The sequence below is a fragment of the Rhipicephalus microplus genome, chromosome 9 (genome assembly GCF_043290135.1).
Source record: "Rhipicephalus microplus isolate Deutch F79 chromosome 9, USDA_Rmic, whole genome shotgun sequence".
In the NCBI taxonomy this organism is placed as follows: Eukaryota; Metazoa; Arthropoda; class Arachnida; order Ixodida; family Ixodidae; genus Rhipicephalus; species Rhipicephalus microplus.
Genome location: NC_134708.1, coordinates 63,012,544 through 63,038,651, shown reverse-complemented (window position 1 = coordinate 63,038,651; position 26,108 = coordinate 63,012,544). Strand labels below are relative to the sequence as shown.

At 44.6% G+C, this 26,108-nt stretch overlaps 2 protein-coding genes across 7 annotated transcripts in view; one reads left to right on the top strand and one right to left on the bottom strand.

Moving 5' to 3' along the window:
• The window catches only part of Rab23 (RAS oncogene family member Rab23), a 65,509-nt gene extending 49,668 nt beyond the window's left edge, over positions 1-15,841 (top strand). For both annotated transcript variants that reach the window (XM_075873741.1, XM_075873742.1), the window contains exons 2-6: positions 701-1,623; positions 6,243-6,322; positions 7,101-7,183; positions 10,743-10,829; positions 13,910-15,841. In XM_075873741.1, the coding sequence (XP_075729856.1) occupies positions 1,306-1,623; positions 6,243-6,322; positions 7,101-7,183; positions 10,743-10,829; positions 13,910-14,046 (705 nt within the window). In that variant the 5' untranslated portion in view covers positions 701-1,305 and the 3' untranslated portion in view covers positions 14,047-15,841. The remainder of the gene's footprint in view (positions 1-700; positions 1,624-6,242; positions 6,323-7,100; positions 7,184-10,742; positions 10,830-13,909) is intronic.
• Positions 15,842-19,681: 3,840 nt separating this feature from the next.
• On the bottom strand, positions 19,682-23,827 carry LOC142771835 (uncharacterized). 5 transcript variants are annotated; one of them, XM_075873739.1, is made up of 3 exons: positions 23,792-23,827; positions 23,148-23,318; positions 19,682-21,765 (listed from the first exon to the last, which is right to left on the bottom strand). In XM_075873739.1, the coding sequence occupies exon 3, from the start codon at positions 21,488-21,490 to the stop codon at positions 19,955-19,957; it is 1,536 nt and encodes a 511-aa protein (XP_075729854.1). In that variant the 5' UTR covers positions 21,491-21,765; positions 23,148-23,318; positions 23,792-23,827; the 3' UTR covers positions 19,682-19,954. The 5 variants fall into 5 exon arrangements, with proteins under 5 accessions (XP_075729854.1, XP_075729851.1, XP_075729852.1 ...); XM_075873736.1 differs by having other exon boundaries at positions 23,783-23,825; XM_075873737.1 differs by lacking the exon at positions 23,792-23,827 and adding an exon at positions 23,380-23,767.
• Positions 23,828-26,108: the final 2,281 nt, after the last annotated feature.

Sequence of the window (26,108 nt, the reverse complement as noted above, 5' to 3'; positions counted from 1 at the left end):
TATATATATATATATATATATATATATATATATATATATATATATATATATATTGTGCCCTCATTTCTGGGCGGGCCAGCCTTTTTGTTGTCTTACGTGCTGCTGTAGCAGTGGTGTGTCGGCCTGCTTTACGGAAACAATGAAGAGACACGCTGAGGAATTTGGTACCGAATTAACGGCCAATCGGTGGGCTCCCATACAGTGACTCGGGACGTACGTGTGCTGCGGGCTGTAAGCGGGATTGTTATATGCGTCTTCGCGTTGGGAAAAGATAATGGCTGGCCCAGCAGTAGCGCTGCAGCGCGCCTTATGGGTGGCCAGGTCAAGAGTTGGTTACTGCTTTCCTGCAAAACACGTGCACGAAGTAGGCGGAAGTGGCCATAATAGAAATAGATCTCTTCTTTATATTGGAAGTTTGGTATCCGGCCCGCTTTTGTGCCAACTCTATCGTATGGTTTTGCACGTTCATTGCGGACGGACATGCTCAACTCTATCCGTGACCGTGCATACATATCTATTGTTTGTGGATGTTTCCGGGTCTTGTCGCAAACACTTTCAACGGTACCACTGCGCCTACCGGGCGGCAGCGAGACACCGGTTATCGCTATCGCGTACTCTTCTTCTTCTTGTAAATATGGAATGGTGACAATTGCTTTTTTTTTTCTTTCCCACGTTCAATGAGTTGTCTTCTCACCCGCAGGGAGGATTGCCTGAAAGCGGAATGCTGCGCGGCCGGCGTGCGCAGTCTTGGCAGCAGCCAGGGGACTACGCGCCATGACCATACTACAGCATATCCTACTCTGAGAACAACGACGCAGTTCAGCGCTGTGCTATAGTGCGGTGTTGCTATTTCATCATCACTTCTTTCAGCGACAGGGAAACAGTTTCAAAGCTGCCGCACAGTGCTCTTGGATCTGCTGCCACACCAAGCGTACATTGGGTGTCACATCGCAGTGATACGTGCATTGTGGTGTCTTCGTATTTGATATTCGTGCTCAGTGGCTGGTGAAGCAGCGGTGTGTCAGCGCCAGTGGGATTCATCACCTCTTTCGACAAACTAGAAGACCTCGGACAGTGTGTGAAGTACCGTTCACTAGGACCAGCCCGAATCGCAGCACTGTTGTTTATGTTATCATACCGTTCGTGACCTCACTGCGCTAAAGACAGTTCACCAGAAGACGGTGCTTCTGTGCGCACTTGCTGCGAAGGTACCCGAGAAGTGTGTTCTGGTGCCAGAACCGCGATCGTCAGACAGGACGTCCGTGTTTAGCGATTCAGTCGATCGGGACTACCACTTGAAAAGCCATGCGGGAGGACGACTTCGAGGTGGCCCTGAAGGTGGTCGTGGTGGGCAACGGCGCCGTCGGCAAGTCAAGCATGATCCAGCGCTACTGCAAGGGCGTCTTCACGGCCGAGTACAAGAAGACCATCGGGGTGGACTTCCTGGAGCGCCAGCTGAGCATCCGTGGCGAGGACGTGCGCCTCATGCTGTGGGACACCGCGGGCCAGGAGGAGTTCGACGCCATCACCAAGGCCTACTACAGGGGCGCACAGGGATGCGTACTAGCCTTCTCCACGACGGACAGGGAATCCTTCAGGGCAATCGAGTCGTGGAGGAAAAAGGTACGAGTACGCGCGCTTCGCAATGCAATGGAACGTTGAGAGCTGCCAAAAGTGCAGACCTTTGAGATAGTTTTCGTTCATTATATTCAATCGCGGCGCAGACGAAAAAAAAATGAACAGAGACAAATGAACACGACAGGACATGCTCTACTAAGAGGTTTTTTTTTTGTAATTTCAGAAACGTGCAGTGCTTACAAAAAAGACTAGAATAGCTCTCTCTCTCTTTCTATCTCTCTCTTTCTCTCACACACACGAAAATCAGCGTTAAGGTTTAGAAATGCTTGTTTGCAATGGGAAATGGGTAAATTATCATTGGATAAATATAAAGACTAAGAGCATTTAAGGTATTGCTGGAATAAACAGTGGGGTGTATCTCGCCAGTTATAAGTTACTTGTACCAAATTGCGCTGTGCAGTACCACAACTAAATTATTACTTAAACAAAGCTGGACTCAAAGCGTCCCTCTTGTGCATTTTTTGCAACGAAATTGAAACAATTGAACAATTCTCTTTATTCTCTCGTTATTCTTGTAAAAAAAAAGGTTTTTAGACGCCCCATTGCTGAAGTTAGGAATAGTAGTACATGTTACCGTGCTTTTATCACTTGGCGGCACTCCATTAGGTTACTGCCACATGGATATTTGCTGTACTGTGTTCGACTAGATTGAGGCAGCAAAAAGATTACCGCGTTAGTCTATCCTTGCTTTTTAATTTTTATTTTATAATTCGTAGTTATTTCTATCAAGAAACAGACATGGTCTGTCTGCTTGCTCAGTAAGCATATTTATTTATTCGCAGTTTTATCTCTAAACAAATTTTTCAGATCGGTTTTAGTTTCATTACTTTTAAGTATCCTGCCGCCCGGTTCTTGGGCCATCCCCCTTTGTGGGTGAGTGCGATTCATATGAGGTCATCACCATCATTAAATCAACTATGCAAGCCAGCATCATGTGTCTATGCCCCATCGATTACTCTGAGCGCAAAGGAAATCACCAACGTGGTTGATGCCGGCGGGCATGCTTAAAGTTTGCGGTCCTCGTTTCGGTTACGAATACTACCCCCTTACAAAATAAAGACCACTTGTTAGTAGCGCACGTCCCGTTGTATTTGCATCGCTATGACCTCATTGAATGTCCAGTTGTGAAAGTTGTGAAGATATGACATACGGTTACATTGCCTCTCCAAGGCTATGAAGCAATGTACCCTTTCCCCCACCTCCACAAAAAAAAAAAAAGAGCTCCTTTACTTTTTAAGGGCGAAGCTCCTTAGGGCGTTGGTCGGGTCCCTCGTAATAGTGGTATGTTGTAGTAGTAGCCACTTATAGTTAGTTTTAAGAATTGCTCTCTAAATGGCAGTGTGTGTATATGTCCTTGAAAATAATATCACTCGATGGCGGTAGTGGTTTTCGCATGAGAAATTCGCAGCCTATCCACGGAGTGAATGATGGTGAGTGGGGTGAAGCGTCTCTCCGTCCGTTCGTGTGACAAGAGTGGATGGACGAACGAACAGACTGCCGATTTGCCACATATATACGGATATGACTCACTTTGTAGAGGCATGTTATGGCTCCTTTGAATATCATTGTACCTTCTTCGGAGAGTAGTACGAGGCAGAACTTTTCAAAATAAAATCGGCATATATATATATATATATATATATATATATATATATATATATATATATATATATAAAGAAAGAAAGAAAAGTTACATATATGGCAAGTTGGGATTCTCCACAAAAATAACAGAAATGCTATTTTTCTTCCTTAGAATGTATGTGTGTTCGAGCATAGATTTTAAGGTTAGACTCTTCACGAGAACGTTGCAGCGGTACCCACGTCGCGCGCTTTCGGACCTCGTGGGCAAAAAAGTCACATTCAAACAACATTCCGCGAGTTTGGCTAGGCTGAGTAATATGAAAAAGAAAGAACGTAAATTGATGCCATAATAACACCTATAGAAACGTGTAGTGATTGATTGATTGACATGTGGAGTTTAACGTCCCAAAACCACCATATTATTATTAGAGATGCCGCAGTGGAGGGCTCCGCAAATTTCGACTACCTGGGGTTCTTTAACGTGCACCCAAATCTGAGCACACGGGCCTACAACATTTTCGCCTCCATCGGAAATGCAGCCGCCGCAGCCGGGATTCGATTCTGCGACCTGCGGGTCAGCATCCGAGTACTTTAGCCATGCGCTAGACAACCGCGGCGGGGTAGAGAAAAGCGTAGCAATACCTTGCATGGCAACAATATTTGGGTTACAGTTGAGGCGTTTGCAAGTGGGTACATGATTAAAAAAAATGATTGGAGCAAAAAAAAAGAGTTGTACACGGAGAGGGAGCAGAATAACTAATTAGCAAATACTAACAAATAGAGCTTCTTTTTTGAGGTTTTGGCTGCACCATTACCTAATAATGGGCATTGGCTGATTGTATTTGTCTTGTGTGAGCAAAAATCAAACAGAATTGGATGTTTTATTGTGATAGCAGTTATATGGCCAGTGTCCTCCGCCGCTGTTTTTTTTTTTTGCCGTGTCGCCGCCGTCATTCACGTATATATATATATATATATATATATATATATATATATATATATATATATATATATATATATATATATATATATATATATATATATATATATATATACGGGAAAGAAGTGTGCACTTAAAGGCCCCTGTTTCCGTGTTTTAACACAATATTAATGAAATCTAACTTACAATAATGTCAAAGAAAGTATATGGAGGTTATTAGACCAAATTGTAAGGTAAATGTGAAGAAAGAAAAGTGGGTGACGAGATAACTTGCCGTGGGCAGGAACCGAACCTGCGACCTTCAAATAACGCGCTCGATGCTCTACCACTGAGCTACGAAGGCGGCTATCCCCCCAGCCACTTTATTCGGTATATACGTGAATTTAAACTTGAGAGTGTCAGTCAGTGTCATCTGCAGCCATGGCGGCGAGGTTGGCACACTCTCTTATGAGCCTGTGTGGCGTCACGTAGAACGTGAACTTATTACGAGCTGGCAGCTGACCAATGGTCCCTCGTATACAACCTAAGGCACCAAGTCTGCCAGTACGAGACCCTCGTTAATGAATAATGGAAATAAGAGTATACTTAATGGCCCGCGTTTCCGCGTTTTGACACAATATTAATGAAATCTAACAAACAATAATGCCGAAGAAAGTGTAGGGGAGGTTATCAGACCGAATTGTCATCAGACCGATATGAAGAAAGAAATGTGGGTGAAAAGATAACTTGTTGTGGACAGGAACCTTTCTTTGGCATTATTGTCTGTTAGATTTCAATATATATATATATATATATATATATATATATATATATATATATATATATATATATATATATATATATATATATATATATATATATATATATATATATATATACACGGGGAAGGATGCGCTAGCCTCCTCTTTCAAGCGAACATGGCCTTTGCGGCCACGGTCGTCTGCGTACGCGCTTATCTCGGGAGCGAACAAGGAAAAGGGGAGGGGGGGGGGGCGCTTATGGTTGCCACGCTGACGTGGCGGCAACGATCAGTGCACGCCTTGTGCCCCCACAGCAGGCGGGTGCTTCTACGGGCTCTGCTGTCAACACAAAAAAAAAAAAAACGGTGCCAAGAGTTTACGTGGAGCGGCCGTGTTCTTCTGCACCAGCGTTTTGTTGAGTAACGCGAGATTGGATCTGAATGAGTTGACTGCCAGCCTAACTTCGTATACCATTGCAATTTGTCGCTATCACATTCATTGCTTCACCTTTTCGGTGAAACTGATTTTGTGCAATCATCCCTGCCCCAGTCGCGAACTGCACTTGACAACATGTGCACGAGTATACATAGCCATCGAGAAAGCTTCTGGAGACACAGCTAGATATCCCGTGGCTACGCACGTTTTGCAGGTTCCGTACCGTTTGTCAGAAGTAATTGGCGTTCATCTCTACCTGTACGTGATTACGTTTAGTGCGTCATTTGTGCGTGAGAAACGCGGAGAACGTTTCGATATGCTTGCGATTCTTTGCGTGACCTTCCAATTTGTTGCCATCGCGTTCGTTGATTCGCCTTTGCGGCAAAGCTGTCAGTTTTCTGTCACGATCGCTAACCCACAGCTATGTTTCATCCCGAACGATTTACCAACGATGGCTGTCGAGATTATGCTTGCTTTGATTGGAACCCATTCGCGAAACTCGTATTGAATACTTCACGACACTCAGTTGTCAGGGGTATTGAGTTGCTAACGTTCCAGACTTGGTGAGCGATTGGAAATCATGCCACGAAATGTGCACATGCGCGTTCCAATAGCGGAGCAGTAGATTACATAAACGTTGCCATCTCTTTATTTAGTTGTTCTTAGGATAACAGCGGGGAATCACTTGCGACGAATGTTTGGTGTCTCCCGCATGAGCTTGTCGGGAAGTCGTGTAATTGTTTTGTTTAAAGCCATGCGTACGCTGCTATCATTTTTATGACATTTAAATAAGCGTGTTTCACAATTAATTCGGCTCACGTGGATGCCAAAATGCCATTCAGATATGCAATTATATGAATATGGGCTAAAACGTATTTCTTGTTGTTTTTTTTAAATGTCGCTCGCAGGTGGAACATGAGTGCGGCTCTATACCAATGGTGCTGGTGCAAAACAAGATTGATCTCATGGACAGGGCGACAGTATCCAAGTAAGTATAGTTCTTTCTTTCTTTCCTTCCTTCTTTCCTTTTTAAAGAAATGTTTCAAAGAAAATTTTTACGTGGACATATGCACATAAGATTACAACTTTTACCGCAAAAGAAGACGTGGGAGGGAGGCGTGAAAGACGCAGGGATGAAAGATGCGTGGCAAAGTCAGCATATCGAGTGCCAAATCGGCATGACATCATGACTTCTAACAGGTATTAACGAGATTTACAGGGATTAAGGGCTACGTCATCCGCAAAAAAAAATAATTTCGACCTGCGAAGTTTCGTTAAACTCATTTTGCACCCAAACAGCGCGGGTACAATAGGGTTTTTTTACTGGTAACGCGTTTCACATGCGTGCGACTCACAGTAACGACCAGCCTGCTGATATCATGATTTCTGCAGTGATGTACTGGAAGGGGGAGGTGCTGACTTAGGTACGAAATTATTTTAGTGAATGGGTCTGGGAACTTGCGCATTGTGTGTTTAATAACTTAGCGATGTCTAACATTGCATAGTCGCGTTCGGTAAGGATATAAACGGTATATGAACTTCACTATCGTGACTGTCTTACCCTTATCGACTGTTCCTGTGTGAAAATTTATTTATAAATGTACAGCTGAATCTTGTATGCAATCGTGTGCCTTCGGACATATAAATAGAAGAAAACAGAAGAGTGCCAGTTGGTATCGATCTTGTATCGATTGGAAGTATCCAGCAGTCTGTCAAACTGCTCTGAAGAAAAATACACCATATATACATATATTTTTTCTATGCAGGGAGGAATCCGAGGAGCTTGCCAGGAGAATGCAGCTCCGGTTGTACCGCACCTCGGTCAAGGAGGACTTCAACGTAAACGAAGGTAAGCTATGGCGGTCTTCTACAAATCACAACACAGGACATGAACGCAACAAAGCATCTACACATGACGCAGGTAGTTGGAGTGTGCAAAATCCTTGTTGACAAATGATAGTATTTGTGTTTAGCAGCACATTGTTTACGCAGTCACAACGTGGCCACAGGCGTTAAAAGCGCCATGCTTTGAAGAAAACAGTGAAGAAGACGGCTCTCGGCCAGGCGCATAGCCAGAAATGTTTTTTGAGGGGGAGGGGGGGGCACCTTCTTGATTTCGGAAAGGCCACCTATCTCGAAATGGTCATTTTCGCTATGCCATGCGGAAACAATTTCGGATGGGGGACACGGGCACGGGCTTTGTGTGCCGCTCCCTGGCTACACCCCTGCACTCGGCCTATCAAAGACGAAACTTTATTTGGGAGAACTTGTGCTCATGAAACGGAAAGCCACAGTACAAACTACATGCACGCACGCACTGTAATACACTAACAGCACCAATCACAGCTTCGGCCATCGGCAACCTTATCAGCGGTAAGGCACGTCAACATTTGTGTACATGTGGCACCCAAAATTCCAGCATCATTTTGGGTGGTCGCATTAGTTATAGAACATAGTGTACTGTTCCCTTCGCATGCTCAAAGTTGCCAGAAGAATGTAAAACAATTAGGAATGTTCGATATTCCAGCGTGGCACACGCAAGGCCGTATCTATAGGTGTAACGGGTCAGTTAAGCTGTTTTTACACGATCAACTAAACCGCAATTCGAACGCGCGGATTCTGTACTACGTAACCCTACGCCAGCTGTTCCCGCATTTCTGTTTTAGTTTGCGCTGATCGATTCGTGAAATGACAGAGGCCAAAATCACAGTTGGGATCCTCGTAAAGCAGTGCCGAAATCCTCGCTTGCAGCTTGAATTCTCCCCTGTCGTGTGAATGCTTGCTGCTGTAAGATCCGAATCCAGTCACAAGTGACGTGATTGATTCGTTCCTGATCACATGCATCGTGTGAATACAGCTTTATAGATGACAACATAAAAGGAAGTGTGCGTGGTACTAGCATTGGTTGCTTTGAACAGCTGTAAAAGCAATGAGATAACTAGCCTACAGCTATGTCTCTATAGGACGCGCCGTAACATGTGATTACCACAAGATAATGGCAAGTGCTAAAACTGTTCTTTGCACTTATGAAACTATACTCATGCGGTTCTGTTGTGAAAGAGTTGTTTGCTCTGGCGATTTCGGGATTTTTCGCTATGTGCAAAGCCTTGGAGTGCAAGAATTGAGAGGAAACAAAACACAAAAAAAAAGGCTTGTCACCTTCGCTTCACATTACAACAGGTCCAGTATATAGGTTCCATGATTAGACAGCAAGCATATTTTGCACTGATCGTACGTCTGCAAGTGGCATATTATATAGCCTATATTGCACTGTAAACAGTGTCTGTAGTTTGCAGAACATTTCGTAACTGGCGCTGTACTAGGAACATGAAAAAGAGGGGAGGAAAGAGACAGACGGGCGCCTCCCCTTTTCGTGTTCCTCGTATAGCGCCAGTTACGATATGCTCGGCAAACTAAGGCACCAACTCGCCCAAAAGCAAGCTCTTCTAGAGTGTCTGTAGCTTTAGTTTCAGAATCCAAGCCATGCTTGGTGCTGCCACTGTCAAATCTATGTTACAGTCCATGAACGTTTGTTCCGAGCGGTTTTTGCTTGTTTTCGTGAGCGCAATGTCTTCATTCCAAGGAAAAAAAGGGAGCCGTTCACGGTCTGATGCGAGCTTCGTGAGTTGTGGCATCGATATCGCGACGATTGCTGCACAGGTTCATTATGGACCATGAAGGGAAATAATTTTGACATCTGCTGTTATCGATCTACTGTGATGTCAGTTTAAAGTTGACATGAAGCCATGCCATCACAAAAACAAAAGAGTCTTTGTTTCGGAAATGGCAGACGAACTGCTCATTATTTGCAACATGGGTATTACGGTCTTTCGAAGGTTCAAGTGTAAAACGTGAGAATCGATTTTACACTCTCACCACTCGCCCACATTGCCGTCTTTATCTCGCATAGTGGCGTTAAGCTCAACACAGCTGGCAAGCCACAGTCAAGATATGTTTAATGTTCCAGCCACAGTATACTGGCGCAATCACTCTTGAGGATCGAAGCGAAAACGATCGAAGCGATGCCAGAGTGTCCGGAAAACCACGTCTTCGTGCGTTTAAAACATTCAAATCAGTTATGTTCTGTGCCACTGTCCTTGCCACTTTAAGAATTAATTCTAATGTGCCTATTTCCAGAGCATTAACTTTTGTACCGAATTCTAGTTATGCATGCAAAACCCAGAAATAAAACTGCACCTTTCAAAAGTTGTTTGAGGAGACAGACCAGCAGGAACGACACGAGCGGACACACCAGCAGCGACGGATTCAACCGGCAGTGCAAAAGCGATACGTGTTGTGGCATACCGACTTGCTGCAGCGGCAGCTTCTGCTACTTCCAGTGTTATCGGCGACCGTAATCCAAACCAAGCTCTCGATGAACGCGACCTTGTCGAGGCCCTGAGGTTTGTCGGTCTGCGCGGGTACTTTACAATTGTGTCGACGCGAGCCACCGCCGACGCCTTTGTCGTCATTTTGAATTTGCGGCCGGTTGTTTACGTTTAAGCTATCGCAGCTGAAGCCGTGAAGCGGAAACTCGGAATGGCGATTTGCTATAGCGTAGTGGGAAAATGGGCCTCGGACTAATTTTTCCGCGTTGGCCTCGCGACGTGGTTTTCTGGTGGCTCAGGTGGCGAGTGAATTTCCGGCGAGTTTCGCTCTCCTCGCTCCCTTCGAGACCAAGTGTGAACGCGCCTTATGCAGCAGTGTAGGTTGGAGCTCAGCGGTCAGAGTGAAACGTTACCATTTCAAAGGAGACCTGTCCTGCATATTATATATGGGTGATTTCTGAGCGGTATTTGAGGTTAGGTTCTGATAAACTTATCAATAATGACCCAGAATGACGAAAACCTTGATGCCGATACTGATATAGTTTCCATTCCACGGTTATGTTTTAATGCATAGTGACTGCGTGCGGTGTCTCACAAAGAAAGTACTTGTGAGCAGTCACGGCTGTGTACTTCATGATCAATAAAGTTTTAAAGAAATATGTTGGACGAACATAGCCAAGTGTGGGCCGGGCTGGTGGAGTGATACCGCAGCCCGCAGGTCGAATGTTCGAGAGCTCTGCTCTTACACTTACCGGTCACATCACCTTCATCAGCCTAACAACGCCCACTGCAAGACTAAGGTCTCTTCCATGTTCCACTAGTCAACCCGTCCGTGTTCTTTCTGCTGCCTTTTTATCACTCTTTGATCTCATCTTCTCATCTAACTGTCCACCTCCAATTAACCGGTCACATGATATGCTCTGTTTATGCTTTTATGAAGCCAGGCTTCGTATACGTGATGGTTCACCGCTCAGCATAATGCGTTGAATGAGCTGCTGTTCGTGTTTGTACGATTCAGACCGTTAGGATATGTGGCAGATGGGCGCGTATAACACGGAATTTTTTTTTCTTTCTTTGCAGTGTTCCGGTACCTGGCCGAGCGGTATTTGGATCAGATGAACAACCCCGTAGATGACTACGTCCGTGGACCCCACTCCAAAGGGCTTCGTGAGTACAACACTGTGACCATGATTTTTTTTCTAGAGGACGCCGTTCGATTGCATAATTCAAAATACAACCATGTCCGACAGAACTGGAGACATATGCAAAAGTACGGTTCTCCCACTCAAATTTATGGTCACGTGGTTTCGTACTCGAGTAGCCCATAAAAAACTACCCGATGACTGTACTCGTTTTCCAAATACATTGACTAGATTGTCACACTTGTCATCCGGGCACACCTTCGATGATATATCCGGTGTAAATGCCTTCAAACGGAAAATCTTCAAAATCTAGCTTCGGGCGTGATGTTTTTGACGATGCGATTAACATGGCGTATAAGGTCGTAAGGTCTTTTACTGCATCGTTATGCTCTGCATGGGGAAGGGTGATTGATTTGAAGCAGTTGAAAACCGGGAATTTTATTGAATGCGGTTTCATAGCGAGGCGGCCAGCACAGATCTGTTCATGTTGAGTACTATGCTCCTTCGCTCTTGGTTGGCTGGGGTTTTTTTATTATATTCGCTTCTATAGTTGGCCCCTTTGCAACATTTGATATTTTGTTAGCATCCTGGCTAATTACCCTGCCCTTCTACTTATTTCTTCTATCTTCTTGTTCGCACGCACATGAGCAGAATACGTAGACATTCTATGTTGGTGCATGTCCTGACGCGGGAGGGAACAGCACTATTTGTCCCTTAGGTGATTCACTGCTAGACGGTTTGTAGTACATGGAGTAGAACCGCTGTTATGACAAGTCAACAAAACCGATGCCAAATTCACGCCAAAAGGTCACTCGGGCCTTGAAGCTGAGCAGCAAATCCAAACACGATTGTATCTCAGAATTCACACATGTGTGGTAAGGAGCACACGACCGCGAACTATACTGTGAACACGACGAAGAGTAGAACCGTCTGCTTCTGCTTAAATTGAATGCGAAGCATTTCTTAATGAGCTAGCTTCAGCCCTTTTAGACAAATTCATACATCTTGCCGCATACGAATTCGTGCTCTCGTGGCCGTTTCGTTTACGGGACAGGTAATGATATTGGCATGGTGTGACATATGTTTATTACAAAGATAATTTACAGCTAGCTGGTAACATGAAAATAACTTCACATGTCATGTATGTCACAATTTACAGAAGGTAGTTTTGATGCACTCACGGCCGTTTCATCAACTTTGCAAGTATAGACTGCTTATAACGTAAGTCGCGGGAGTCGCGAATCTCCGCACTATAATGAAAACAACCTTTTTCAAAGACCGCACTTGCGCAAAACTAGTTGAGCACGCACACTTATGTGTCCGAGAAACGAAGCATGCGATGCATATATAGTGCTTACTACGATATAAATTTTCAATTGTTAAAAAAAATTAACTTTCAAAAACACACCTTGCCAGCAAAATGAACGGGAAAAGATGAGGGGGTAGAAACAAATGAAATCATTGCGGAAATTCACCGACTACTTCTTCGACTACCTCGATTATGCGCATAAGTAAGAAAGTATGTCAAATAAAGTCTGAAATTTGATGCACTGAAAGATGCCGCTTGTTTAATTTTACGGGAGCACACCCGATTTTAAGGAATCACGAACCACTACTCAGTGCTACTCGTGCCACCCTCGTTTTCATTAGGTATATGTGCCCCTTATCTTCGAGTGCAGCCACCGCAAAGAGCTTCGTTGATTCTGTACCAAACCACAATCTATAAACAGCAAGCGACCACTAAAGAAATTTAACTAACACCAATCAGGCCTAGCCTGCCGTTTGTCCAATATGTTGTCTCGAGAAGTTTGCCCGAGACATGAAGATTCGGCGTCCAAAAGATCGCCGTCAAGCACTGAATCAAAAGCAGCCTTCGTAATACGAAGTTTGCAGGCTGAGAGATGAAGGACAACGAAAGCCCACTAAGCTTACGTCAGAACGTGCACTGGCGGCAAAAAGGCAAGAACTTGCGCCACAAAGCTGTACAAGGCTTTAAATTTACGGACAAAGTAGCGCAGTATCTGTAGGCTGTAGCAAGCTCGATAACCACGATGCTTTTCCCGAGAAGAAATTAACTGTAAAGCACAGTTGATAAGAACACGATTACACGTACCCTGTTGAGCCGTGCGCGGCAGGAGTCACGCCAGCAACGCGTACATTGTAGCAGCACCGTCGCTGGTGCACAGGCTTATCCATCCCCGGGGCAACCACCCTCCTCCTTCACTCGGTGTGCCCGCGCAGTGTGCCGGGGTCTTTTCCTTTTTCCTTTTCTTCTCTCTACCCTTTATTTGTTCACTCCGCGTCCCCTCCTACTCCGTAATGACCTCGTTGCTTGCTCCCCAGTAGCACACCCAGCGCGACTCCTTTCAGACGTGCCCTCGCTACCGCGTTTGCGACAAAGATTTTTTGCCAGCTGCATTATAATCGGTCTTTCATCTTGAGGGACTGCACAATAAGCGATGTGCGTGTACACGAGAATCTATGAGCGGGTAAACGGGAGTCGAAAAAGACCGCAATGTAACCGGTTCTGCACTATAAGCGGTTGCGTTATAAGTAGTCTGCTCCTACACTATGAATATAGGTGTGCCATGACATGAGGGTATAAATTGGCAACAGCAAGCACAGGACCGGGTTAACTGGCGGAACATGGGAGAGGCCTTTGTCCTGCAGTGGACGTAGTCAGGCTGATGATGATGATGATAATGATATGAGTGTATGGTGAACATAAATGACAGCTCATATGTATCGTGTACACGAGAATTTACATTTCAGCAGTATGTATTGATTGTTCATGCATGCATGACAATAACATGTGATAGTGACCAACATGCCATGACGCGAATGTCTTGATTTATTTCAAAGCCAGACAGTGTTGTGTATGCAGATCCTCGCTGACTGCTCACATTGCGTGGTTGCATACGCTTTAGTCCTGCTGCCTTTATTGTGTTCACTGAATTCAATAAATTCAGTTGCTAGGTGCGTTTTGTCTGTAAAGTCCAGTTTTTTTTCTTGTTCTCATCTTTTGCGGTGCTGCCTTTACCTATGCTAAAGGGACTCAATTGTTCAGTTTCTCCTGTCTGATATGTTTTGTTTTGTATTTTACAGACCCGGTGACCAACAATCTCCGCAATGGCCACCTGCTGAAGCCATCGCAAGCACACAGGGACGCCAACACCATCAGCCTTCACCGGAGGCTCAGGCCATCCAGGAAATCGCTGCGACGCAGTTGCTCATTACTCTGACACGAAGCCACGGCTTGTAATCAGCGTTACCCAAGTTTTAGCTAGAAAACCGTCCGACTGCAGATGAGAATAGGCTCAGACTTCCGAGAAGATTTGGTGCGTCATTCGGTTGTCAATTGTCAGCGCTTCGGGCATGTGGCATCATACCATGCTGACGGAAGAGCGACAGCAGGTTTCACTGATGCACCAGGCACCGGATTTGTTCAGAGGGGTTTTTATATAACAACCCTGCTCAATCACGGTGAGATGCTGCATGCACACTTGTAGGATTGTGCCTTCTTTTGGCCTTGAAATAGTAGCTTTGGGTTTGCGATTCTCGCATTGAAAGCTTGTGTATAATTTTATGTGTCAGACATGGACTCGAGTAGCAGATAGCTTTTGTTTATTCTATTTACTTCTTGAAAGAAAACATTTCATATAAGTGGAATGCTCGAAAATACATCGAGTAACTCTCCGTCCTTGCTGTTGTGCTAAAACTTTGAGTGGTTTGAATATTAATGTACTGTTTGGCCGGAAAGCGTACGACATTCCATGCAATGCAGAAATGTTGCATTGTGACAATGTCATTCAAGCGCAAAAGATAACATATCCTCGAAAATATATGTGCTGTCTTTTCGTAGTATTATTTGCACACTTCAAATGCAAGGATAGCTTTTTTTTAATAGTGTTCCGCGGAATGTTGGAATACCAAGCTTATAGCAAGAAGGACTGTACTATAAAGCAGCAATGCCGTAATTTTTTGGGATGTACATCTGTATTGTTATTGAATGGGACGTTTCCTGGGCATGCAGTAACTCTGTTCACCTCTATTTTTATTTTTGTTCATGAACCGATTGCACAGATACTTCTATCGATGTAAATGTTAGTTATTCTCTACGCACAACGTGAAGTAATACGCCTTAACGAGTCAATGTCTTGCAAGTGCAATGCGGCCGTCAGCTTTTTGCATTTCTTGTTTACCGGAACAGTGGTGCTGGAAGTCACCGTGCCCAGATTTGTTGGCAGGTGATCGTGAAGTCGATGCAAAAGTATAGAAGGTGCGGGTAAAGACGAAAACGCCTCTCTATGTTTCACTGCTCGTGGCAAGTCTTGTTCGAGAAGCAATAGTGGATCCATGCTTTGAGCTACATACCCTGCCAAGGGTCTACAAGGAGACCAGGAACGCGCTGAAGAAGAGGCAGTTGGGGTCATAGCTCAGAATACGTTATTTTAAAGCTTTACTATCGTTGTTTGACTGTCATTGTGTTTATATAGGAACATGAATACGACCAGCAAACTATTATGTCCTTAATGAGCACAATCAAGTAAGTCAAACCGCATTCCTCTGTCGCTACGAGTGGCTCGAATGTCGTGTAGCATTATAGTGTTGATATCGACAGAGCAATTCTGGTACTGTTAACATGTGCAACCTTTGCAAGATGATGGCCAGCATCACTGCAGTACAGATCACTGCAGAAGACGTGTACAGTGAACTTTAAAGAGACCACGCAGGTACCAACGATCCCCCAGTTTATACCACCGTTTCAGTACAGTGAAGAGAGGCATATTACGAGAGTATTTTGACTGTTATACTCGCTATCAGCGGAGAAACGTGTTACATTCAGCAATGTTTCTCTAGTCCAGGCAACGCAAAGTGTTCTTTCCACGCGTTGGAAAGTGAAGAAAATGCTTAGATGAACCGGTGAATTCGACAGAATTTAGTTTTCTTCCTAATTGATTACGCGTTTTTAAGCATGTGTACTTTTACTCGGCCATTTGTAAGCAGTGAACAAATAAAAAAAAGCTTTAAAATTGACTTGCACTGCTGTTGTTTTCTTCCTCCATGTAGGTTTTACCTGCCATGCATCCTAGGACATGAAATCAACTAAACGTGATTAAAAGCCTTAGATGGCTCATCGAACGTGAAATATGACCATCGATGGTGTAAGTGGCTTGAACACGAGTGATGCAGGAAAAAATCATCCCGTGATGATATCATCGTGACGTTTCAAATAATATAAATAGCAACGTCATTTGTGACATCACACATGATGATGTCATAAAACGACATCGTCGCTTTTCAAAAGTTGGCCGATGATGGAGAGGTGCAAAATAAGAGGAACTACAGAAAGAAGAGAAAGGACAACGCTAAACTCACAGATTTATCTTCAAAAATAAGAGAACGCATAAAGATAACATATCACTAAAACTATGCATATGTGCTGGAAAACAACATGAATCATGTCTTGCCTGATAAATAATTGCGTTCTTCATCTAGAACAATGATTTGTGGATGATACACAAGTTTTACTGATCCTTATAAATAAGGCTCCGGCTATTTCATGCGTATCTTATTGTTTTCTTATGGTATAGGGGACAGTCACATGGTCTGTATTGGGCTGTCAAATGATACGCGACTGCAGCACCCCAAGAGACAACTCATGCTTTTGGTGTACATTTAGGCAACGCACCGTTTGGCCTATGCATTGACTGCCACAAAAGAGTGAAGTGGCGTTTGCCAGGTCGATAGAACTATGTGCATATTTGTGCACATGACTAAATACTTGTCTATCCCCGGCTTCCGACACGACACAAAGCGCACACCTTGCCTACTTTACTCAGGGCTGGAAACAGATCGTTTAAGCCTGCACTCCTCAAGTCCTTGACGAAGACATGACATTCCAGCCAAAATGTTGGCTCCTCCAATGTTGGTTCCCGGTTCACAAATTTCTGACAACTTACAAGCAGATAAGTAGGACAGACTGTTGGGATGGTTTGTGTCGTACTATTTGAATGTCAAATTAGAAAAAAGAATGACGGACACACAAAGACGAGGTAGCTGGACAAGAACAGGTGCCAAGAACCAGTGCTCATTGTGAACCATTACAGCTTACTGCGCACTCTGAGACATTGGCGAAGACCGGACACATGAAGACAAGCGCTTGCCTTCGTGTTTCCCGTCTTTGTCAATACCTCGCAGTGAGTTGTAACCTATTATGGATCTTCAACTACGTGGCCCGGTCAAAAACATTGTTGCATCTTATTGTGAAAACGCCTTCTGAACTCTGGCGTGGTGCGCCATGATACGCTGCAGAAAATAACACAAATAATAAAAAAGAAAAGATCGCAGTGAAGAAATAATTGCAGATCTATGGCCAGAGTAACGCTTGCAAGAAGTTTGCTGCAAGCTCAAACACACCGCTAGCTTCAAGATTGCGGTTTTCTGCATCGTAAAGTAGCACTTGTTAGTTTGTTCATCCAATGATAGGCAGCGCCACCCATTCGCAAAATTCGATTTTTCAGCGCCTCCGCGTACAGTTTTTGGGAGTCGCTCAACTCGCACGGTTGAAGTGTTCATTGCTGTGCGAAGAAAAATTTCCCCTCATTCCAGGTTACTGAATAAGTAACCGTCATGCCGCGTCTTTCTGGCAACTTTAACTACTTACATCGACACCATTAATAAAATTTCAGACTAACTTGTTGATTGCATGCGTTGTGCAATAAATGACAAGATTTTTGTACAGACATCACGTGAAACATTGTTGTGGGCATGGAGGAAGGAATAGTTGTGAGGGACTGTGGCGTAATTGGGGCTGTGTGCCAAGTCGGAGTTTTAGCTGTAGCTGTTTCTGGTTGCCGACGACGTGATTTTAGGGGCAATGAAAACCGCAAATAACGCTGGTCATAAATGGAAACCTATTCAGCCTAGGAACCGGGAAGTAACAACTTTGTTGAATGATCCAACTGCAACGCAATACAATTGCTTTCACTGAAAGCTTGCACGATTCTTCTATAGGCAAATAAATTCCGCAATATCACCGAGAGCAAGTTGTACTGTTTTCGGTGAACACGCCTAGATGATATTAGGGCAACTGCATTGTAAAGTTGACAGAAAAATCGTTACATGTTCGTATAATGAAGTTTGTAGATGAGACATGATGCTTAGCCCACATCGAATTGGCTTCAGACAGACGTGTAATCAATACGAACAGGCGGTATTACCCAGAGTGTCGATACAACGGACACCGTGCCAAGCACATGCAGTTCTGGTTAAACCAGACATAACAAAAGCATACGATTGTGTTGAACACGGAGTACCATTTGGACGGCTGAGAGAACTCAACTTTTCAATATAATTACCAACGTGGATTAACTATACCTTTGTTCACACACAAACAAACAAAAATTCACACACAAACAAAATGTATTACATAACACATTTGCAAAATCAGGCACCGCTATTGCAGAGATACACAACCAAGTGAAATTGACAAAAAAAATTAAAACAGAAGACAACAAAATGCACACAGATGCATCAAGATTAAACTGTAGATTATTACAGTTGAACCACAAATTGATGAGTGATGATTTAAGAATTGCTCGAGGCATGAAACTCTGCCAATTAGTTTTCAATAATATGTACCAGTGGTTAGTAACAAGTTCTTTGCTTTTAAATACCCCTCTGCTAGCCTTAAGTTCAAGTGATCTGCGAGGGCATTCATCGAATGAGGTATCTGGTATGCAATACTTCTTTTTCCATAATTGGTTCGTGTTCCGGGTGCTCGCTTCTTTTGTTCTCGTAAATGGTAGTGCGATCTTTGGGTAGAACCTTTCTCGTGTAGCTTATCCTTCTGAATAACTGAAGCAATTTAAAGTAACATCATGGATCCACCCTGAGTATGGAATGTTTGATGAACAACGAAGCAGTTCTCAAGTCTTGTACGTTTCCTCTGTATTCACTAGCTTTTGCTAATTTCTCTGGGACTCGCTCGCTGCATTCCTCGAACGGTTGTGCCCCCGCGATCTCCAACGACAGCGCAGCTCTGGCCGACCGGCTCGCCCTCCACCATCTCCTAATGCCGTGAAGCTCTCGCCAAGTGGTTCCCCGTCCTCGGACTGCTTCATCTGTGTCCCCATCTTTTTCTATTTTTACTTCTCACTCTATCACTTTTAATCTCTCCTTATCCTCTTCCTTCGTGAGGCACTGTTGAGGTGTCGCACTTAGATGCAGACAGTTACAGGGCTCACTTTTATCTTCTTTTCTCTCATTGAAAAATCACTTCCCCCTTCCCTTGGTAATTTATTTGCCATAGCATTCTCTAAAGACTAGCATCTTATAAGTCACTTTAGAATGAAAGACCTGAATGAAATTTGGCTTAGGCAATTTTCAAGCAATACTGTAAGCTTTACTGCTTAGAGATTAGCCTATTATTGGGCAATTATAAAACAGACAAAAAAGGAGCTCCTCAAGGGCCAGTCCTGTAACCGGTATTGTTAAATATTTTGATATTATTACTAGGTATGTTGACTATAACATCAAGAAAAAAATGCAACAGATATTTGCTCGCCGACTTCACAAGAAAATAACTACCATAAGGGGATTTCCACAGGCGTGGGCTTTTAACAATAGTTCAGTCTAATAAGTATGGTTACGGAAGTTGATTCTGCTGCTCTGGAAGAGGCTATATTCGTGGGATATGTAGACTTTCTGCAGCTGTAAACGTGATAGTGACTGTGCATGAGTATTGTCACGGGGTCGCAACGTGGACGAAGGGAGCAGACTCGATGCTTAGAAGAAACTGTAAATAAGAAACACACATGGCAATCTAAACAATTACCATTAGCTAACCATGAATCGACTAGACCGTATACTTCGTAAGGATGTAACCATTTATTTGCTCTCGCAGCGAAACCTTCCAGACGTGAAAGTGAAGTACTGTGCCAGACGAGCTCGACAATTGACATTGTAACATCCACAGACACACACAAGCAAAAAATATTACATACTAACACTTATTTTTCATCACTACACTTGAAGAAAAGAAACACAGCTGTAGTACCAAATAACAGTCTTGAATTCCATAAATGCAGGTTAGCCCTAACGCGGCAGGAACATTGAATATGCCGACGCACTTTACTGTAGCGGTATTCACACGGGAAAGCGAGCTAAGGCTGAGTGTATTTCTTGCAAAACCTCCTCTGTTGTCTTGCCGGTAAGCTCCTGCACCCTTTCCACCAGGGCAGCACTTGCCTGCACTTTCGTCAGGGCGTCCACGCCTTCCTCGTCGCTGACATCAGCGCCTGAAACCACAAACTCCGCAGCCCTATTCTTGAGACGTACGTTCCTCTCCAAAAGTGCTTTCACTTCGCCCATCAAGGGGTAGCAGTCGGCGTGGAGTCCAAAGTCCAGAGTGTTCAAAGTGTAGTTTGTCCTCAAAGCCTGCAGGACATCCCTTACCTGGCCGGGCAAACCACCGGTGGAATACAGGATGCACACGTAAATGAGCGTTTTGTTCACAGCCAGCAACTCGGCCAGCGACTTCGCAACTTCGCCCGTAAGCACTTCAGCGTCCATTGTGACACTCGTAACAGAACGGTTCCCTTTCAGGGCATCGAGAATGCTGACAAGATGGCAGTGATCCGCAGGCATGCAGTTGTAAAGCTCGCGGAGCGTTGTCGTGTGTTTCAATATTGAAACGATGCATTCAGCTAGTGCGTTGAGCTTGTGCTCAAACTGTAGGAAAGTCTCGTCAGGAGGATAAATGTGGAGCTCAAGGAGCAACTTGTGGGCTGCTAGGGCATCAAGGAACTCCTGAAGGATGCCTCTGTCGATGAAGAAGCTGACACTAACGTGCAACTTGGGGCAACATGCTTCCTTGCGGATAAGCTCGGTCAGTTGAGGGAGGAGCTGCTCGGGCCACTCGATAAGAATCCTCTTGAAGACGCCAGCATGACGTTCCTGCGCCAACAATGACCACACTATCTCCTTTTTGACGGGAAAGGCGTCTCTGACGTCCACCAGCTCCAGCGAGGAGTTGGACGCCAGCATCTCTGCGAAACCGGCTAAGGCGTTTGGAGATAATGGTGGCGCATGATTTCCGAACAGGGATTCAGTCAGTGATCCCATGTTGAACAGGGCGACCTCCTTGAGGGTGTCGCTTTCCTTCAGGGCTTCGAGGATAGCCGCAACACCTTCGTCACCACCACAAGAAAGATGGAGCCACAGTTTCTCCAGGGACTTTGTCTCCCGAATGTAGCTCGCAATCTCCTTCGCGAATCCGTTCCCCATGTTGATGCAAGCCAAATCCAACGAGCGCACATGTTCAAATACTTTGCAGTGATCGATGCCCAAGTCCTGACCTTCACAATCAATGAGATGGAAGAAAACTTCTCTCAGCGATGGATACTCCGCCTGACCGTGGAAAGCAATTCTGAAAGCGCTGTGCGAGATCTTTGTTATATAAAGATTTCTCACTGGTGAATCCTTGTTGAAAAATCTTCGAAGCCTGGCAGCATCCTTATCTGACAGCTCCTCTTCATATGTAAGACAGCTGCCATACTTCATCAATGCACTTTTCAGTCGAGCTGCATCCCATTCTTTGTACATGGCTTGCAGACCTTTATGTAAAAAGTCCTCAGTATCAGGATCCTGGCAGTCAAATTGAGCCATTGCTTTGTCAACCATGTTTCTACACACAATACGGCTTTGAAAATTCTTCGTACTTTTGCACAGTGTCACGTTCTGCAGAATTCAGGTCTCAAGAAAATCGAAATACGTCCAGTGACCGCAGTTACTAGCGATGTACAGCACAGTGTTCTAAGTCGCAAGTGTGGCAGTGGTTAACATTGTGTATACATCGGGGCTTTGCGAGTTGCCGCAAGAAGCGACTGACGAATGGCAGCTGTAAAGCTTGTATGAACGTGCTCAGGCAACGGCCCCCGTTGAAGTGTCCACAGCGCCTAGAAGTGAGAGAACAAAGCGTGGAAATATTATCAGCATTGGTAGTTCAATACTCGGAAGTGATTGTGGTGCATAGTAAACGTAACAAAACTCACGATGAACGCTTTACCCGTTCAGACGCATTATGTTTTAGTTGTCGGAAAAATCTCGAAATCACAAGCAAGTAGCTTTGGGGTCAATAAAACCTACCGTAATATCAAAAATGAAAAATTTAGGTCATGTCCTCATTTGTCGACGCTGTGACTTATTGAACCCAAAGCCATAATGTGAACATTTTTTATTTCTTTGAAAGGTTGCACATTTTAGTGCAGTGTTATGCGGCGTATTGGTGCATTAAAGCAAGGTGTGTAAAAAGCACATGACAGGCGTAATTTACTTTTGGTGAAAGTTGAAGAAGCAGTCATATGTAGCAGAGAGGCACAGAAACACTCCACACTTCCTGCAGCCCACACGTGTCCTGAATGTGCAGTCTTGTTTGAGACACCACTGGGAATTTGCGGATGCAACATGCTGAGGCCCATGTTCCTTCCCGTCAAAGCGCACAGACATTGTTGGAAGAGGTGCCGCATTATGCACATGTTTGAGTACCTTCTGCAGAGATTCCAAGCTTGGGTCTTCCTTTTTTCTTCTCAACAGGCTGGTTTGAATGAATTACAGAGAGAGCAACATCTGTCTGAAATTGCAGCTTATCTTTGGTTTCCTTGCACTGAAGCCCTTCAGCACTTGCATCCCGTAGGTACTGCAGCCACGAGTTTGCTAGCACAAATGATATCAGATGAGAGATGACTAACGGGCCATTTATTTGCTTTTGCCCAAATTTCAAAAGGAGTACTCATGGTCAATTCCCTTACCTTTTCCCTGGTAGACTTCGAAGTCATGTGCAAGACTATCACTGCTGCACTGGAGAAATATTTTTACCCCCACAGGGTTCGGCTTACTCTTGATGACCTGTTTTGCAGGCACCTTTCTGCTGATTGGCACCATCTGATCGTCAATACTAGTGTTTTCGCGTACCTCGAGTTCCAGGCATCGATCCCTAATAGCGTCAAGCAGGGGCCTCACTTTCCAAAACTTATTGACATGCGGTTCCTGTCGGAATGCACTTTGATCAGAGTTTGTGAAGTGCACTGCGAAGCTTAAAAAATCTGTTGACAGCCATTGCGTCTGCAATTGCGGGGATCTTTGTACCAGCTTGCCAGTACATACGGCCTCTAGGGAACTTTAGGACACCCATGTACATTAGTATGCAAAAAAAAAAAAAAGAAACTTAATTTCATTCTTTGTACAGTCGAGTTCGACGCCTGAATTGCCAATTCGTCGAACACAACATCAGAAAAGTACTGCTGAAAATATTCCAGCGGTTTCGCTGGCGTCGACCCACCATGTGGCTTGTAGGAACAATATGTGTCCTTCGGAGTGAAAGGTCCTGTTTTCATGTCACGGCTTCTTTCTTTTTCTTCGGTGCTGGCTTTTCATTCTCGTTGCCACTGGCCTCTTCATCAGAGCACGCTGAACTGAAATCACCTGTAAGCTCATCCTCCACATTGGCAACCTGAAAAGCAAAAAAATTTAACAGCAACCCAACCAACCAAAGTCAAAAGTGTAACAGCAACCCCAAATTTCAACTCGCGGATGCGACGTGAGCCCATTCTCTCAATTCGTCGTCGGACAACTCCGTCTGACACGTCACCACTCAAATAAATTCGGAAGTTTACCGCGATTTCTTCCATGGCATCCAATATATGGAACAAGCAAAATTGTTCCTTCATTAATCATATTCATCCACGGAAAGTTGTGAAGAGAACAAATCTAGTATCGTCTCGTGGGGCACTTCATGCACGGTGGCCACAAACGAGGACGCGATTAAAACACGTCTCGACTGAAGCTTTACATGCTTGCGTGCACACTAATTTGGCGCCTGTCTGTTCTTTAGCTTTCACAGAACAAATGACAGAAAGTATTTCGCATGTTAATGCTTTTTAAACAAAAAGGAAGGTAAAAAAAAAGAGCATTTACTTGCCGCACCGAAAAAGGAGGTGACATCCATTTTTAACTTAGCTTGGCCAATACAAATCGCAACGCCTTCGCCAGATGGCAGCACTGTATTGTTGAGCGTGAAATTACATTTGAGCGCGCCAGATTTGAAAGCGTCACCAAACGAGGATGCCGTGTCGCAAAGGGTTAACACGCTGCATTGTGTGTGAAACATCAAAATGAAAACGTTTGACCAGCCACCTTCAAGGCTAAAGGCTTATATATCTTATAAAAGGCGAAAATTGACCATCGGCGTCCGTTCGAGAAATGCGAAATGATCATTACGTGGCGACATCACCATATGATGTCATCATGTATGACGCCATAAGTCGCCAAGATTTGCGACGTGACCATGACGCTACGCAACACGACTTCACATGGCGTCATGCTTTGTCAAAAGTATGCCGATCATGGACGCTGTACAAAGCCTGCGAAAAGCTTTACACAGCTGGCATAACCTAACTTGCAGGAATCTTTCGGAGGGGGAATCAGGGGGGGGGGGGGGGGGCGTAAATACATAAACTGAGATTGAAAAGAAGAGGAAGATGGATTTTACCTTCGAGTCACAAGGGCTCCTGCAAGTTAGGTTTTGCCAGCTGCGTAAAACTTTTTGCAGTGTTGGGGACAGCCTCAGCTGTGATCACCGATACTAGAGTTACTTTATATGCTACCTTTAGGTAGCAGAGCTGCCCCACTGATAGAACTCGCCGCTAGCGTCCCCATTCGCCAAGTGCGTTCACGTGCGCAAAAAAAAAAAAAGGGGGGGGGGGGGGGACTCTTAAGTTTCGCCTTTAAGAGTTGAACGCGATAGCGAAATCCAGCCCCTAGTGTGCCCTTCAACCGCTAAGCGCACACTTATTAATATGTTTTGTTACATACACACACACGCACGCACACAGTATATTGTACCAGCGCGCGCGCGAATGGTACAGGTTTTTGATGTAAAGGCCCCCAAGACGCACACTGCGCACTCGCCATCTCGGAGGCCATAAAGGGTCTCGCAATGCCTCGCATACAGCATAACATTATCTAGCGTTTGCTGTTCGCTTGATCAACGCATCTGGAAAGGAATGATATGTTTTCCGCTAGATGGACATATATTTGTCCATATTTAGAGCTGTTTGAAAGTTCCTGTGTGTTTTTAGCGGCGATGGCTATACTATCCCGGCCTTTTTCGACGTAGTTTGAGGCATCGCAAATGCGCCTACAAATCGCCGAATGGGCTTGTTTTCGTCGTGACTCCTGTCGAAAAAAATGCGTTAAAGGGGTCCTGAAACACTCTTTCAAGTAACCGTAGAATGAATTCACTAGAAGAGCTTATTGCCTCCCGAATTCAACGCCGCAAGAATTTTAAGAATCCGTCCAGTTCGAGTGGAGTTACAAAGGTTTGTCGCATCTATTCTCTCGTCCCGACGAAAGCGCTGGAAGCTAAGCAGGGAGGAGTGGTAGACGCAAAGAAACTACGTCATCCGCGCCTCATTACTTTGAGCACTTTTTTTTTTCTTCGAATGCGCGGCTTTTTGAGTGATCGATCGCGCACGCGTGGACAAGTAGCACAAGTAGCGGCTTGCCGCGGCGATCTCTATAACTTGCTTTTTCGCTCACGGATGATTTTTCGCTCAGAACCAACGAGGCGGACGCCGACGGCGGGATTTCTGCTACACAAGTTCTCTTACGCTATCGCGTTAAAATGTCCATTTTCAGAAAAGCCAACTTTAGGGCCATGCAGGTGCTGGCGACCGGCGCGCCACTGGCGCCACCACCACCGCTGCCCAAGCAGTCAGCGAGGTGATCCCGCTAAGAAGTACTACGTCATTGCTCATGTGATTGTGTCTTGTGTTGTCGGTTTTTAGTGAACGTCAGTGCTAGTGGTGTCTGTGCGGCGCAGTGCCGTGACTCAGTGCTGCATAGTTAGCACGATGACTGGATGCCCCAGCTACGCGTTTACGGATATGCCGAAAATTCTCGTTTGCTTGCCTGTAAAACACGGAAAGATGGTTATAGCTTGTGTTTTATCCAGCCACCAGCTTAATTGTTTAAAGCGACGAAAAACTACGTGATACGAGCGATCTGCGGGACTTAAGTTGTCGAAAATCGTGTCTGCGCGGTTCTCGACAAATTAAGCAAGGCTTTCTTTTTTGCTATTGAAAAAAAATATCTTCATGTACAACTTTCCTCGCGTAGCTTATCCTTCTGAATCAACTGAAGCAATTTAAAGGAATATAATGGATCCACCCCGAGCATGGAATGTTTGATGAACCATGAAGCAGTTCTCGCGTTGTACGTTTCCTCTGTGTTCATTAGCTTT

Excerpts from the sequence above, each read along its gene's own strand:
- LOC142771835 (XM_075873739.1), bottom strand. The coding sequence starts at position 21,490 with ATGGTTGACAAAGCAATGGCTCAATTTGACTGCCAGGATCCTGATACT.